The sequence below is a fragment of the Oryctolagus cuniculus genome, chromosome 5 (genome assembly GCF_964237555.1).
Source record: "Oryctolagus cuniculus chromosome 5, mOryCun1.1, whole genome shotgun sequence".
Classification (NCBI taxonomy): Eukaryota; Metazoa; Chordata; class Mammalia; order Lagomorpha; family Leporidae; genus Oryctolagus; species Oryctolagus cuniculus.
The window spans coordinates 61,777,253-61,794,433 of record NC_091436.1 but is presented as its reverse complement, the minus strand read 5'-3'; the positions used below and the strand labels follow the sequence as shown (position 1 = coordinate 61,794,433).

At 43.5% G+C, this 17,181-nt stretch overlaps 1 protein-coding gene across 7 annotated transcripts in view; it reads right to left on the bottom strand.

Annotated features, from left to right (window-relative positions):
* Positions 1–17,181, bottom strand: part of AK9 (adenylate kinase 9) — a 159,637-nt gene that overhangs the window by 125,091 nt on the left and 17,365 nt on the right. For all 7 annotated transcript variants that reach the window (XR_011388592.1, XM_008263360.4, XM_070073706.1 and 4 more), the window contains exon 6: positions 4,898–5,010. Coding sequence is in view for 6 of the 7 variants with exons in the window: in XM_008263360.4 (XP_008261582.3) it covers positions 4,898–5,010 (113 nt within the window). In the remaining variant the exon portion in view is untranslated. The remainder of the gene's footprint in view (positions 1–4,897; positions 5,011–17,181) is intronic.

Here is a 17,181-nt window from a genome sequence, read left to right as displayed (position 1 = left end):
CTGGGCACTTTCATAGGCATTCTCATGATTCTGATGCCAAGAGCTCATACACCACACTTTATGAAACAAAGGAAGCAAGGATCTTTGGAACCTTTCTTGCTCATTTTTTGATGTCTTCTTCTCACCATTATGTGGACATGGGATGGGTATTTATTAAGCCAGACTTTTATTTGGGGTTTATAATTTATCACAAAGAGGATTTCAACTAAGGTAATTTTTTTTTTAAGATTTTTTTTTTGACAGGTAGAGTTATAGACAGTGAGAGAGAGAGAGACAGAGAGAAAGGTCTTCCTTCCATTGGTTCACTCCCCAAATGGCTGCTATGGCCAGCACTGCGCTGATCCGAAGCCAGGAGCCAGGTGCTTCCTCCTGGTCTCCCATGCGGGTGCAGGGCCCAAGCAACTGGGCCGTCCTCCACTGCCTTCCCAGGCCACAGCAGAGAGCTGGACTGGAAGAGGAGCAACTGGGACTAGAACATGGCGCCCATATGGGATGCCAGCGCCACAGGCGGAGGATTAACCAATTGAGCCACGGCGCCAGTCCCCTCACTAAGGTAATTTTAAAACATAGGTACAAGGGTATCTCAAAATGTCTGTGAAAAATTGGAACTAAAAGATAAGTTTATTGTGGTACAAAAATATTTGAAATCCATACATAATTTTTTCATAATATGCATTTTCCATGAACATTTGCAGATCTCTTATATGCATGGATTTCAGGTTTGGGTTTTTTTGCACCAAAATAAACTTTTAATTCTATTTTCCATGAACTTGTTAAAGTACCCTATATTTGCAACCCAAGATATTCATATTCTGCATCCCTGACAAAGTCCCCTTGGCAAAGACCCTCAGCTGTCTCCTGTTTTCACTTGTAGGCCATGACCTTATAAGGAGTCAGTCTAAGGACCAGAGCAGGGGTCTTGAACCTTTAGCAGGCTTCAGAGTCACATGGCCGACTCTGCAACACATATAGCTGGGTACTATACCTCCACTGTGCCTGGTTCTCAGTTCTGGGGGTGGAGGCCTGAGGTTTTGCATTTTGAACAAGCTTCTGGGTGCTACTGATGCCACTGAATCTGTGACAGCGCTGTGAGAACTGCTGTTCTAGCAGGCTGCTGGCCCTCAGCTCTCTTCCTTCCCTCCCCTCTTCTCCCCTCTCTTTCCCTCCCTCCCCCACCCCTTCTCTCCCCTTTTCTCCTCTCCTCTCCTCTTCCCTTCCCTTCCCCTCTCCTCCCTCTCTTCCCTCCCCTCTCCTCTCTCTCTCCTCCTCCCTTCCTTTCTTCCTCCCTCCCTTCCTTTTTTTTTTTTTTTTTTTTAATATATAACACAGACCTGTCTGGCCCTCATGAAATCATTTGGACAGGTGGGACTTGAAATTCAATCAATGTTTAACAGGCTAATTTCTAAGTTGATAATTTTGCTTGATCTGTGCATGATGTTACAAATATCAGAATGAGACTTGGCAGGTAAAAAGTTCCCCACCCCTTACAATGTGATAAAAGCCAAAGGTATTTACTTTGGAAAAATGCACATACATATAAGATCTTGCATATAATTTCAGAGGTTTATGGATGCTGCTATGGTTTGAATTTGGTTTATCTCCAACAAAGCTGACTCTGAGGTTTGGTCTCCAGTATAAGGGAATTGAGAGGTGGTGGCACCTGTAGCAGGTAATTGGGTCACAGGGGCTATGCTTTCTTGAAGGGATTAATGCAGTTCCCTGGAGAGTGGGTAAGTTAGAGGGAGAGTGGGTTGTTATAAAGTGAGGCTGGGGTTGGCACCATGGCATAGTGGTTTAAGCCACTGCCTGCAGTGCTGGCATCCCATATGGGTGCCGGTTCCAGTCCTAGCTGCTCTACTTCCAATGCAGCGCCCCATTAATGCACCTGGAAAAGCAGCAGAATACGGCCCAAGTGTTTGGTCCCCTGCAACCACACGTGAGATCTGGAAGAAACTCCTGGCTCCTGGCTTCGGCCTGGCCCAGCCCCAGCTGTTGTGCCCATTTGAGAACTGAACCAGCAGATGGAAGATCCTTCTTTCTCTCTCCCTCTCTCTCTCTCTCTCTGTATGTAACTCTAACTCTGTCTTCCAAATAAATAAAATCTTTAAAAAAAAAACAAAAAAGTGTGGCTGGCACCAGCACTCTCTCTCTCACATGTGCGCCTCTCTTCCCATGCACCCACCTGCCTTGGGCCATAAGGCTCTCACTGCAAGCAGAGCAGGTGCTAGACGCTCTTGGGCCTCCAGAACTGTGAGCTAAATTATTCTCTTTATGATTGCCCAGCCTCAGGTATTATTTTATTAGAGCAACAGGAAATAAACTAATACAGATGCTCAGGGATTCATGGATCCCCAGCCCCAGAATTCCAGGCATATTCCCAAAGAGGCCAAACCATCCAAGAAGTGTTGTGCTAAGTGTGTCTCACATCAGGTCTTCCGGTTACCCTGCAGACACTGCCCCAGGACACTCACTCTTATCTTGACAGCATGATGGGCTTAAGCACTCCACTCACTACGTTGATATCCATGTAAGGTATTTATCTCATTTTTAGTGGGAGTTTTATTTCTTCAGGAGGACTGCTTTATCTTCTAATGGACAATATGAATTTTATACTGGTCATATTTCCTTTTTCACTTTGGCTCACAGAACATATGACCAAATTGGTGACCCAAACTTAGTAATGCATTTGGGGGCCTTCTGCCCTGTAGGAGGGAGGGGACTTCAAAAAGTTCATGAAAAAATGGAATTAAAAGAGAAGTTTGTTTTGGTGTAAATTTCTTTTAAGTCCAAGCATATAAGAGGTCTTCACAAAGATCATGGAAAATGTATATTATGAAAAAACTATGCATAGGGGCCGACATTGTAGTTTAGTGGGTTAAGCTGCGCCTGCAATGCCAGCATCCCATATGAGTGCTGGTTTGTGTCCCAGCTGCTCCACTTCTCGTCCAGCTACTCGGTCCCCTGCCACCAACTTGGGAGAACTGGATGAAGCTCCTGAGTTCGGCCTGGCTTGGCCTTGGCCACTGTGGCCATTTGGGGAATGAACCAGCTATGGAAGATCAATCTCTCTCTCTCTCTCTCTCTCTCTCTCTCTGCTTCTCCCTCTGTAACTGCCTTTTAAATAAATACAAGAAAAAAAAACTATGCATAGATTTCAAAATGTTATTACACTAAAATAAACTTATCTTTAAACTCCAGTTTTCCACAAACAGTGTGAAATATCCTCATGTATCTACATGCTGTCTTTCTACCTGGTTTTACTTTCCTATTTAACCCATATTTTCCCTGGCTTAGACTTTATATTTGGTTTCAGTTAATTGAGATCTTCTCTTCATTATGCACATATTCACACTTGTGATAGTCACAACATTTTCTCAGGACCTTTAAAAATTACTTATTCATTTATTATTTTTTTAATTCATTTGGGAGACTGACAGAACTCCCATCTGCTGGTTCACTCCCCAAATGCCTGCAACAGCCAGGACTGAGCCGTGCTGAAGCCAGGAGCTGGGAACTCAATCCAGATCTCCCACGTGGGTGGTAGGGACCCAGGCACTTGAACTGTCAACTGGGATGCACATTGGCAGGAAGCTGGAATGGGGAGCAGAGCTGGGATTGGAACTCAGGCACAATACAGGATACAGATGTGCAAGTGATGTAACTGCAGCTTCTACTCTCTGCCCCCCTGGGGAATGTGGCCCTTGGTCCTGTGTTGTGCCTGGAGCTGGCTAAGCTCTGCAAGGCCACCTGTCTCTCACAGCGATCCTGACACTCCAGTGAGTCCTGAAACCTGAGCTAAGGACCATCTAATTTACTTCAAAGTGTCATAAACCCTTTGGGGAGTCAGGTAGGGTATGAATACAAAAGCTTTGTGTTCATTTTCACGTTACCATGTACATGTCACCTCTCTGAATTCTTATCACAACCCCAGGAAGCAGCTATAGTCACCTTTGAAAAGAGAACTGAGGTTTCTAAATGTGACTTACCAAATTCTAATAGTTAATAAAAGAGAGAATCAAGGAAAGGACCTAGTCTTGGCTCTTAATCAATGTAGTAGTATTCATTAACATCCACATAGCTAAGTCCTTTGTCTGTTCTCTCATTTCATTTAATTGGTAAACTTATTAGGGCTCACTGATGACCATGCAGTGTGCTGGCTATGAATAAGATATGGTTCCTGCCTTCTGGTAACACAAATGAGTCCAGGAGAAAACTGGACGACTGAATACAGTGAGCTGAGGAGTACGGTAGAAGAGAGCAACAGGAACTGTGATCAGAGAGGCAATTAACTCTCCTGTGGTTGGTGACAGAGATGGAGGGGCAGAGGGAGAGAGAAGGAAGAGAGGGAGAAGGAGAGGCAGAGATAACACACACACAGAGGGGAGGGGGGAAAGAGAGAGAGAGGGAAAGAGAGAGAGAGAGGGAAAGAGAGAGAGAGAGGGAAAGAGAGAGAGAGAGGGAAAGAGAGAGAGGGGGAAAGAGAGAGAGAGAGGGAAAGAGAGAGAAAGAAGAAAAGAGAGAGAGGGGGAAAGAGAGAGAGAAGGAAAGACAGAGAGAGGGAAAGAGAGAAAGAGAGGGAAAGAGAGAGAGGGGGAAAGAGAGAGAGAGGGAAAGAGAGAGAGAGGGAAAGAGAGAGGGGGATAGAGAGAGAGATTGTCAGGCGAATTTCCAGAGGTGATGCCTGGACTAAACTCTCAAAGGACGGCTATGATCATGCCTGCTGAAGAGGCAAGTGCTTGATGTGGATGGAGCTGCAGAATACCAGAAAGCAGAGCCCGGCCCCTGTGGTTGGTGCACAGCAGCACAGAAACTTGAACAGTTCTGAGGACATTCCTCGAATTCAACTGCTTTCAAAACGAGGCTTCACTATCCTAGAAAAAACAGCTAACATCCTTACCTTAATATTGATTATAACATCAGGCTTGAATTTTAAGTTTTTAATTAATTCTATTTGCTGCAAAGCAGTCATGGCGTCCTGAGAAAGTGATGGTATTTCTGTGATGATATAACCTATAAAATATAAATTTTAAAAGCTTAATGAAATTATCAACTTATGAGAATACGGATTCATTATTATTTAACAAAAGTAATCAGGTGACTAATGCAGGTCATAAAACTATCTGTCAATAACTTTATCAGCTAAGGTTACTGCCACATGAAATGTAACTATGAATGTTTTTCTGATAACAAAAAAATATCATTGGGCTATGAGGAGATATTTAAAAAAATTCCATATCTATTTATTCTAGACAGACGAGGTACTTAAGGAAGGAAATTCCATGCTAGTAATTATTTTTAAAGATTTATTTATTTTCATGTTATTTACAATGCAGAGAGATTGAGACACACATAGCAAGAGAGAGAGAGAGAGAGAAAGTGAACTAGAGAAAGGGAAATCTTTCATACACTGGTTCAGTCCCCAGTTGCCCGCAATGATTTTCCACATGGGTGGCAGCTGGGCCATCTGCTGCTGCCTCCAAGAGTGTGCACTGGCAGAAAGTTGGACTGGAAGCAGAAGAGACTTGACTCAGGTTGCTGATGTGTGCCGTTGATGCCCCAAGAGGTGTCTTTACTACTGTTACAAACACCTGCCTAACTTGTGTTGGGAGAGCTCATGTGATGAATTGTAGGAATATATAATAGGGAATGCATGTATATGGTCTTATTAACTTAATATTTGATAACAGAATATATGTACCCAAGGCTTACATGAGCTGTAGAGTAATAAAACACCCCTGTATCTACCAGTTTGAGAAGCAGACTATTATCAACATGATTTCTGCTTGGAACATTTATTGGCTTGCATCCCAGTGCAAACCCTGAATCTCTTCATTGAAATTCAAACTTTCTTATCATCATCACAAGGATTTCCTTAGTATATTTCTTTAATTATGTCACTCTCTGGCTCAAGCAACTTTCCTCTTATTAACAGAATAAAACCTCAATTCTCCCTATGGGAATTATAGGCCCTCAACCTATATTTCTGCAATTGTCATAGAACAGTTTTTTTTTTCTTGGAAGAACAACTCAAAAACTATGTTTATTCAGCCTCAGATATATGGCAGAACTTTAACAAAAATTGAATGGAGTAACCTGTCACTTCAAGGGCAATACTTGATAGTGTCTGTTGCCAGTTATAAAATTCAAGTGAAAATTTGAATTTTGTAAAACTTGTTTTCACTGCCATAAACTTTATGGCCTCCCAAATCTTAAAGCATTTCCTGATGATATTGGTGGTGATATTAACAAATGTGACTTTTTGTTATGATATCATGATATATGTCACTCTTTGTAAGATCCGCATAACTCGGTGAATCATTAGTTTATAAATAACCAATGAACATTACCACAAAATCATGCACAGGTAAAAGATTCATTCCAAGTACAAGATTAGACAAATAGATTTAAAAAATTTTTTAAACTGATAAAAACTGTACATATTTAAGGGGGACTATGTGATGTTTTGATACATTACATAATGTTCAAACCAAGATAAATATATCTATTTCCTCAAACTTTTATTAGTTCTTTGTAGTAAAAACATTTGAAATCCTTTCTTCTAGACTTTTTTTTTTTTTTTTTTTGACAGGCAGAGTGGACAGTGAGAGAGACAGAGAGAAAGGTCTTCCTTTTGCCGTTGGTTCACCCTCCAATGGCTGCCGCGGCCGGCGCGCTGCAGCCGGCGCACCGCGCTGATCTGAAGGCAGGAGCCAGGTGCTTCTCCTGGTCTCCCATGGGGTGCAGGGCCCAAGGACTTGGGCCATCCTCCACTGCACTCCTGGGCCACAGCAGAGAGCTGGCCTGGAAGAGGGACAATCGGGCCAGAATCCAGCGCCCCGACCGGGACTAGAACCCGGTGTGCCAGTGCCGCAAGGCAGAGGATTAGCCTAGTGAGCCGCGGCGCCGGCCCTCTTCTAGACTTTAAAAGTAAATATACGGTCCCTTGTCATTGTCTATAGTTACCATACTGTGCAATATAACACCAGAATTTCTTTCTGCTATCTACTTGGAACTTGGTACCTACAAATCATCCTTTTATCATCCCTTTCCTGAATCCCTCTCACCACCATTCTACTCTCAGCTTCTGTGGGATCAATGTCTTGAGTTCACATGTGAGTGAGATCATGTGCTATTTACTTTTCTGTGCCTGGGTTATTTCACTCAACATAATGACCCCTAGGTTCCACCCATGTTGTCACAAATGACAGGATTTCATCCTTTTTAATGGCTGAATAATATTCCATAGTGTGTATGTATACATATTTGCCCCACACATTCATCAGTCGATGGACACTGGGGCTGTTTCCATTTCTTAGCCATTGTGAATGGTGATGCAATGAACATGGGGGATGGAGCTGTCTCTTTGACATACAGATTCCATTTCCTTTGGATAAATACCCAGTAGTGGGAATCTTGGATTATATGGTAATTTTATTTTTAGCTTTTTGAGGAACCCCAGTACTGTTTTCCACAATGGCTCAAGTATTGTTTTCCATAAAACAGTGTGCAAGGGTTTCCTTTTCTCCAAGTCCTTGCCAGCACTTGTTATCTTTTGTCTGACTGAGTACAGCCATTCTAACTGGAGGGAGGTGATATCTCACTGGGGCTTTGATTTGCATTTCTCTGACGATCAGTCATGCTAAGCATTTTTTTCAAGTACCTGTTGGACAGACCTTGTGTGTCTTCATTTGAAAAACGTCTGCTTGGGGCTATTGCCAATTTTAAAATCAGGTTGTTCTTTTTTGTTGTTGTTCTAGAGTTGTTTGTGTTTCTTATATATTCTGATTATTAACCTCTTATCAGATATTTCACTTGCAAACATTTTCTCTTCACTTTGTTGATTGTTTCCTTGGTTCTGTGCAATCTTTCTAGTTTGATGAAATTCCTTATGTCATTTTTGCTTTTCCTTTCCTGTGCTATTGAGATATTATACAAAACATCCTTTCCCATTACAACATCCTGAAGTACTTATCCTTTGTTTTCTTCCAGTAGTTTCATGGTTTCAGTTCTGACAATTAAGTCTTTTATCAAATTGGAACTGATTTTTGTAAATGGTAAGAGATAGGGGGTGAAAGGAGACCTAATTCATTCTTATACATGTGGGTATTCGACTTCCTCGGCACCATTTATTGAAAAGACTGTCCTTTCTCCAAAGCATACTCCTAGCACCTCTGTCAAAAATCAGTAGGCTTCACACACGGGTGTTCTTCTACGCTCTAAATTCTCTTTCACTGGGATATGTGTCTGTTTTCGTGCCAACTCCATTGGACTCTCATCACTATAACACTGTAGCATATTTTGAAGCCAGGTGACAATAATGCCACCTGCTCTGCTTGTTTTGTTTAATATTGCTTTGGCAATTCTGTTTTTTTTTTTTCCCCCATTTCTAAAATGAGTGTTAGGATTTTTTCCCCTAACTATGTGAAGCATGTCATTAGTTTTGATAGGGGTTGCTTTGAATCTGTAGATGTTTTTGGTTGATATGGACATTTTAACAGTACTGATTCTTCTAATCTGTGAACAGGAGATGCATTTCCATTTCTTTCTGTTCTCTTAAGTTTTCATGAATGTTTTATAATTTTCATTGTAGAGATACTTCATTTCTTTAGTTACATTTATTCCTAGGTATTTCAGTTTTTTTGGAGGCTATCCATTGAAAATTGATTTCTTTCTTAATTTACTTATTTGAGAGGGAGAGAAAAAGTAGGAGGGCCTTGGGGTGAGGGCTGAAGCAGAAGCCAGGAACTCAACAGAGGTTTCCCGCGTGGGTGGCAAGAACTCAGACACTTCAGTCATCACTGCTGCTTCCCAGCGTCCACATTACACACAGCTGGAATCAGCAGCACAGCCGGGGTCTGAACCCACAAACTCCAATACGGGACATGGGCATCTAACTGCTATTCCAAGCGCTTGCCCCACCTTCTTAATATTTCTTTCAGACAACTCACTACTGACGGATAGCAATGCTACTGATTTTGTAACCTGCAAATTTGCTTAATTCATTTATTACTTCTAATAGTTTTTGGTGCAGTCTTTGCTTTTCTGCATAGAAGAACATTATCATTTGCTAACAGTGACAATTTGACTTTCTCCTTTCCTATTTGGATATGCTTTATTTCTTCCTCTTGCCTAACTGATCTGGCTAGGACTCTGAGCATATTGAACTAAAACAGTTAGAGTAGACATCCTTATCTTTTTTTTTTTTTTTTTTTTTTTGACAGGCAGAGTGGACAGTGAGAGAGACAGAGAGAAAGGTCTTCCTTTTTTCTGTTGGTTCATCCCCCAATGGCTGCTGCGGCCGGAGCATCGTGCTGATCTGAAGCCGGGAGCCAGGTGCTTCTCCTGGTCTCCCATGCGGGTGCAGGGCCCAAGGACCTGGGCCATCCTCCACTGCACTCCCAGACCACAGCAGAGAGCTGGACTGGAAGAGGAGCAACTGGGACAGAATCCGGCATCCAGACTGGGACTAGAACCCGGGGTGCCAGCGCCGCAGGCGGAGGATTAGCCTAGTGAGCCGCAGCGCCGGCTGATATCATTATCTTGTTCTACAATTCAGAGGGAAAGCCTTCAGCATGATGTTAACTGTTGGTTTATTATATATGGACTTTGTTATGTCCATACTGTTTATCATGAAAGAATGTTTAATTGTATCCAATGTATTTTCTGGATATATTGAGATGATCATATGGTTTTTATTCTTTTTTTAATATTTTATTTATTTATTTATTTATTTGAAGGCAGAGTTCCAGAGAGGCAGAGGCAGAGAGAGTGAGAGAGGTCTTCCATTTGCTGGTTCATTCCTCAGATGGCCGCAACGGCTGTAGCTGGGCCGATCCAAAGCCAGGAGCTTCTTCCAGGTCTCCCACGCAGGTGCAGGGGCCCAAGGATTTGGGTTGTCTTCTACTGCTTTCCCAAGCCATAGCAGAGAGCTGGATGGGAAATTGAGCAGCTGGGACTTGAACCATTGCCCACATGGGATGCCAGCACTGCAGGTTGCAGCTTTATCTGCTACACCACAGCCCCAGCCCCAGATTTTTATTCTTATTTCTGTTTATGTGGCAGATCAAGTTTGTTAATTTTTTTTGTATGTTGAACCATCTTTGCATCCTGGGATGAGTCCCATTTCATCACAGTGAATAAGCTCTTAATGTGTTGAGAGCTTCAGTTTACTTGTATGTTGTTGAGGATTTACTTTTAAGGATTTTATTTATTTGAAAGGCAGAAAGAGAGAAAGAGAGTCTTCCACCTGCTGGCTCACTCCCAAATGGCCTCCAAAGGCCAGGGCTGGGCCAGGTCTCCCACGTGGGTGCAGGGGCCCACATATTTGAGCCATCTTCCACTACTTGCCCAGGTGCATTAGCAGTGAGCTGGATTGGAAGTGGAGCAGCTGGGACTTGAACCGGTGCCCATATGGGATGCTGGCACTGCAGGTAGAGGTTTAACCTTCTATGCCACAGCACTGGGCCCTGTGGAGGATTTTTGCATTTATTCATGAAGGATATTGGTCTGTAGTTTTCTTTGTTGTGTGCTTGTCTGGTTTTGGTATCACCATGGCAATGTTGGCCTCACACTGTGAGTTGGGAAGATTTCCCTCCTCTTCCATTTTTTCAATTAATTAAAGAAGAATTGGTATTAATTCTTTAAATGTTTGGTGGAATTCAGTAAAGGAGTTATCTGGCCCTGCGTTTTTCTTTGTTACTTGTTACTAGTCTGTTTCGGTATTCTGTTCCTTTATGATTCAAACTTGGTAAGGTACAGGGGTCCAGGAATTTGTCCACTGTTCTAGGTTATCAAATTTGTTGGCATGTGGTTGTTTGTAATAGCCTCTCATAATCTTTTGTATTTCTCCCTTTCACCTCTGACTTTGAGTCTTCTTTTCCCAGTCCAGATAATAATTTGTCAAGTTTATTTTTTTTTGAAAAACCATTCTTTCTTTCATTCATCTTTTGTACTTTTTTGGTCTCTATTTCAGCTCTGACATTTATTGCTTCTTCATTTCTAGTAATTTTGGGTGTTATTACTTTTCTAGTTTTTTCTTTAACCTTGAAAGTAATTATTTATTTTAAAAAATTTTTATTAATATAAAGAGAACAGATTTATTTATTTTGTATCTTTTTGTTTATTTTGATGTAATTACTGCTTGCTATAAGCTTTTCTGTTAGTATTAAGTTGGTTGTATTGCATATGTTTTGATGTGTTGTATATCCATTTGCATTTGTTTCAGTAAGTTTTAAAATTAACTTCATAATTTCCTCCTTGTCCATTGTTTGTTCAGGAGTAAGCTGTTTAATTTCCACATATTTTTAAACCTCCCAATGTTTTTCTTGTTATTGACTGACAATGATTTTCTTTTTTATTGATTTATCAGTCTGCAAAGAGATCCAATATATCAATTTTGAAGAATTTATTGAGACTTGTTTTGTGACTATCATATGATCTATCCCAGAGCCTTTCCCAAGTGCTTTTGAGAAGACTGGGTATTTTCCAATCTTAACAATCTGGCTTTGTATTCTCGTCCCTTTAGAAGTTGTAAGCAGTCTTCTATTTTCTCTGAGCCCATGGACAGCTCTGGTATTTTGGCGTTGATGGCACCCTAAGTCTGGGGTTGCAGCAAGTCGGATATTGGTGTGTTGTTACTGTTTTAGGACTGGTGGTTGCCGAAAGCTCAGGTTTGTCCCGAATCTGCAGTTGCAGCATAGTTCAGAATGAACTCAGGAAGTGTCCAAGAGGGAAGTCCGTCCCCGAAAGGCTCTATATGGGGTCAGGATAGGCCCAGATAACTTAATCACAGTCACAGGCTGTGGACAGGCACCAGGGGATTCTGCCTAGTCCTGGGCCTCACCACAGCGGTTTCAGCCCTGGGCTCTTATGCAATGAGTTACCATCCACTTCCCTTTTCTTCTCCCAGAAGGCAGTTATTCTCTCTGTGTGTTGTGCCCCTTAGGGTTAGCAGTGAAATAGCTGGGCAGTCCCATGGCCTCCAATGCCACAACGTGTAGCATAGCGATAGGACAAGTTCCACACTACCTGGGCTGCCTGTTGCTGAGGGGGACTTAACAGCCCTAGCCTGCTGCAACCAGCTACAGCTGAAGCTGGCTGGGACGTAACTCAAACAACGGGTCATAGGTGTCTCCTTGGCACTGGGATGGGACAAAAGGCTCTGCACACAGGCACGTTGGGTCTGCCCAGTGTTTTAGGTTTTGCCAGCCTGGCAGTAATTTCCAAGACAGAGTCCCGTGCTCCATTTCCTGTCCTACTCCCAGTGACTGGAGTCTTATTCCTTGCTGTCTCAGGGATGCATGTCAGGCCTCCAAGTGGCTGGTGGTGACACATGTGAAACACTAGTCTGTCCCACTAGGGTGAATGTCTCTGCCTATTGCGAGGGCAGGTCTACAGGCGCTGTGAGCCCTGGATTGGTGATAGGGGCTTTTGTGTTTTACCTGGTGCTGAGTCTCACCGTGGTGGGACCTGCAATAACCTCCAAAGCCAAGTCTTTCGCTCCCTTTCCTGCACTATTCTCCAGAAGCTGGAGCCTTATTCTTTCCTCTCTGTTGCCCGAGGCTGGGGGTGGGATGGTGAAGTTAGTTCTGTGGCTTCCGAGGCTGACACCAAGCTAGACTGCCCCTGAGTCTCACAGTTACAGGGACTTGTGTTTTCTCAGGGGTGCACGCCAGGTGATAGGATGGTCACTTGGCTTGGTGGATAGGTATCAGCCTGGAAGGAGGGCCCAGTGCCCAGTCTAGCACTGCATTTCACTGTGGTGGGCTTCCGACTGGGTTTCAAGTCTAAAGATGGCACCTAATTCCCTCTTCCTCTCCCAAATGGCAGGCATCTCTCTGTTTGGAGCTGGGGAGAGGTGAGAAAAGCAGTTCTTTTTCCTGTTTTCTTCAATGTATCTTTTCTTATTGCACTAAAACCAGACACTGTGATCTATCGCCTGCCTTCCTTAGTTCTTGTCAAGGTGATCTGGTACACGCACAGCTGTCCAAATTGATGTCTGTGAGGAGACAGCTGCTGGAGTATTCTACTCAGCTGCAATCTTGCTCGACCTCCAGACCTGTGGGTTTTCATGCAAGTTTGAAAAGCTCACTGATGTGGTTTCAGATTCCACAATGTGATTAACGTTTATAAAAACTTCCAGTTGTGGGGCTGGCGCTGTGGTATAGCGTGTGAAGTCTCTGTAGCAACAGCATTCCATATGAGTGACAGTTCGAGTCCTGGCTGCTCCACTTCCAATCCAGCTTCCAGCTAATGTGCCCCAGAAAGCAGCTGGAGGATGGCCCAAGTGTTTGAGTCCCTGCTTCCATGTGGGAGACCCAGACAAAGCTCCTAGCTTTGGCCTGTACCAGCTCCAGCCATTGCAGCCATTGGGGAATGAAGCAGCGGATGGAGGATCTCTCTCTTTGTCTCTACCTCTCTGTAATTCTTTCAAATAAATAATTAAAAAACAAACCTTCCAGTTTCTAGGTGTAGGATCAAGAATATACACTATTATTCCAAAGTCTATTAAAATACACCTCTCCTTTCTAACTCCACGTCTGTGTGAAGCTGTATTTTCTTCATATACTTCTATGAAAGCAATGTGGCTAGGGGAGGAGGTGTAGGATAGACAGGCATGTTATTTAAGTTAGCCTTGCCATTGCAGAGGTAGACTGGAATAACCTAGTACTCCAGATCCAATTCTGGAAAGATCTCAGGGGCACACTGCTTAGTAAACAGATCAGAGCTTCTGAGCCCACTGTCAACTCCTTCACTCCCAGACACATGTGTGAGATGGAAGTATAGGTGCCACAGTCAGAAAGAGAAAGACTTTCCATCTTCCATGAAGCTGATGGTGGCAGGTTCCTGTCTTCAGACTAAAGTGATAAGAGATTTGCAGAAATCAGGTAGTATTATGTCTAACCAGTCTTACTACCCATCTGACCTCAGGCCACTGACATGGCTAGGTGCACTGGCGACTGAAGACTTGCAAGACCATTCACACAGTGACATTCCTGGGGCAGGAGTGCCCAGACTAGGGCCATCCATTATTCACTGGGGAAAATGAATTTTTCCCGACTCCAGAAGCAGGAGTCAAGGGAGTTTTTTCTCTCGGATGAGGATGTCATTCTCACAAATTGACTTTGATTAAAGGTCAGCATAGCATGAAAGATTGTAACTGTAGGTTACATAGGTCCTTTAAAAATAGTAATGGAGGGGTTGGTGCATGGCATAACGGGTAAAATCGCTGCCTGCAGTGCCAACATCCCATAGAGGCGCTGGTTCGTGTCCTGGCTCTTCCACTTCCAATCTAGCTCCCTGCTATTGTATCTAGGAAAGCAGCGGAAGATGATTCAAGTCCTTGGGGTCCCTGAACCAATGTGGGAAACCCAAAAGAAGCTCCAGGTTCCTGGCTTCAGATCAGTCCAGTTCTGGCCGATGCAGCCATTTGGGGAGTGAACCAGTGGACGGAAGAACTCTCTCTCTCTCTGCCTCTGCCTGTCTATAATTCTGCCTTTCAAATAAATAAATAAATACATCTTAAAAAAATAGTAATTGAAACTCCAAGTACAAAATGTTTCTGGTACAGAAAAAATAATTCAAGTTGAATCTGGCAATACTCTACTGTGCACTATCTCTGGCAGAATACCTCTCTGAGAGTTTGGAATCATCAAGTATCCAGCCTCGGCCAGTCCCTGTCTCAAGTTGTTAACTTTCAGCTGTGTTTCTACCCTCTATCACACTGCTAAGACCAAACATCAGAATGAGAAGCCTTGCTGGGAATCCTAACTGAATTCCAAACTGCGGCCAGCAGTGTGTCAGGCTCCACAAACATTTCCTCAGGGATGCTCAAGGATGGCTCAGGGGAGGCTATGCAGAAAGGGCTCCAGGTTCTGTCTCCACCGCAGCCCTCACCTGAGCCCAGCTGTGCATGGTGAGAGCGGCCCTCAGACTCGAGAAATCATCAAAACCTTTTTCTTTATCTGACAGCTCCCAGGACAAGTACCAGTGTACATAATTATTGGGAACAGAGGAAAACGTTACATGATACCAAATCCGGAATGTGAGAAACTGCAAAGCCAGTTCCTTCAGCAAAGAAACATAAGAAGATAGAGATAGGGGAAACATTCAGATTACCAAGACTTAAGATATACTAGTAATTGCAGTATGTAAGACCTGGTTAAATCCTACTTTAAAAAACAAAAACAGGGGCTGGTGCTGTGGCCCAGCGGGTTAACGCCCTGGGCTGAAGCATCGGCATCCCATATGGGCGCCGGTTCAAGACCCGGCTGCTCCACTTCCTGCCCAGCTCTCTGCTGTGGCTTGGGAAAGCAGCAGAAGATGGCCCATGTCCATGGGCTCCTGCACCCATGTGGGAGACCTGGAGGAATCTCCTGGCTTCGGATCGGCGCAGTTCCAGCTGCTGCGGCCAATTGGGGAGTGAACCATCAGATGGAAGACCTCTCTGTCTCTCTCTCTGCCTCTCCTCTCTGTGCAACTCTGACTTTCAATAAATAAATCTTTAAAAAAAAAATAAAAAACAAAGATGAAAACAAAACCCAAACCTGAGGCAATCCATGAAATCTTAGACTTGTTAGTGGATGATATAAAACAATAAGTAACTTTTAGGTGCGGTAATACATTTTAAAAGTCACCTTCTTAAAGATACATTCTGAAAAACTTACAGATGAATTGATATGATATGGATTGGCTTCAAAGTAAAATATTTTGGGAGAGGAGAATAGGCAGAGGTATAGAAGAAATAAGACTAGACAAGAGCTGTCATGGCTGAAGCTGGGGGATGTGCCCATGTGTTGGGGATTTTTATATTCATCTATTTTTGTCTGAGCTGTTCCTTAATAAGAATTTTAAAAGGTTATGAACAGTGTGACTGACACAACTAAGTTTCTTTCTGCATGTTGGTTTTTTTTCTTTCTCTTTTCATCAGTGCTTATATGTTTTCGTAGCCATGTAAGCCACTCTAAATTTTTAAAGGGTAAGTGAGAGAAAGTATAAACAAATACATAGTTGCAGGCTGCTTGGTTTGGATATGGTTTGGGTGCGTCCTCCAAAGGTTCATGTGTTGGAAGCCTGGTCCCAGGCACAGAGTTGGAAGGTGGTGGAAGCTGGAAGAGGTGGAGCCTGGCAGGGGATGACTGGGTCATCGGGGAGCTGCCCTAGGAAGGAATTATTGTAGTTCTCGAGGGACTATAATACTACTGCTAATTGTTAGTCTATGAGAAGGTTGTTTTTTAATATATATTAAAAATATATATTTAAATATATAAATATATATAATATAATATAATATAATATATATTAGACAGTGAGAGAGAGACAGAGAGAAAGGTCTTCCTTTTCCTGTTGGTTCACCCTCCCCCCCCAAGTGACCGCTACAGCCGGTGCATTGCGGCCGGTGCGCTGAGCCGATCCAAAGCCAGAAGCCAGGTAGGTGCTTCCTCCTGGTCTCCCATGCAGTTGCAGGGCCTGGGCCATCCTCCACTGCACTCCCGGACCACAGCAGAGAGCTGGACTGGAAGAGGAGCAACTGGGACAGAATTCGGTGCCCTGACCGGGACTAGAACCCGGGGTACCGGCACCACAGGCGGAGGATTAGCTTAGTGAGCTGCGGCGCCGACCGAGAAGGTTGTTATCAAAGAGCAGCACTGGCCCTGTCTTGCATGTGATCTCCCCCTGCCCCACCTGCTCCCACCATGATAGGATGCAGCCAAGGTGGGGGAGGGGGTGCTGAATAGAGCCAGCATCAACTGTCTGGACTTTCCACCTCCAAGGCTGCAAACTAAATAAGCCTCTTCTCTACAAGAGTACCTAGCCTCAGGCATTTTGTCATAGCAATGGAGAGTGTAATAATATAGCTACCTACCCAAATGGAAGCTTCAGTTTCAATTAATATGCTTAAAATTATTTTTCATTTTCTTTGAGAGGTGTGTAGTGTGTGTGTGTGTGTGTGTGCCAAATGCCCACAACAGCCAGAGCTAGGCCAGGCCAAAGCCAGGAGCCCAGAACTCAATCTAGGTCTCTCATGTTGGCGGCAGCAACTCAAGTACTTGAGCTGTCACTACTGCCTCCCAGGATCTGTATCAGCAGGAAGTTGGGTCAGAATTGGGATAGCTGGACTTGAACCAGACACTCTAATATGGGATGCAGGCATCCCAAGCATCTATTTAACCACTAAGCCAA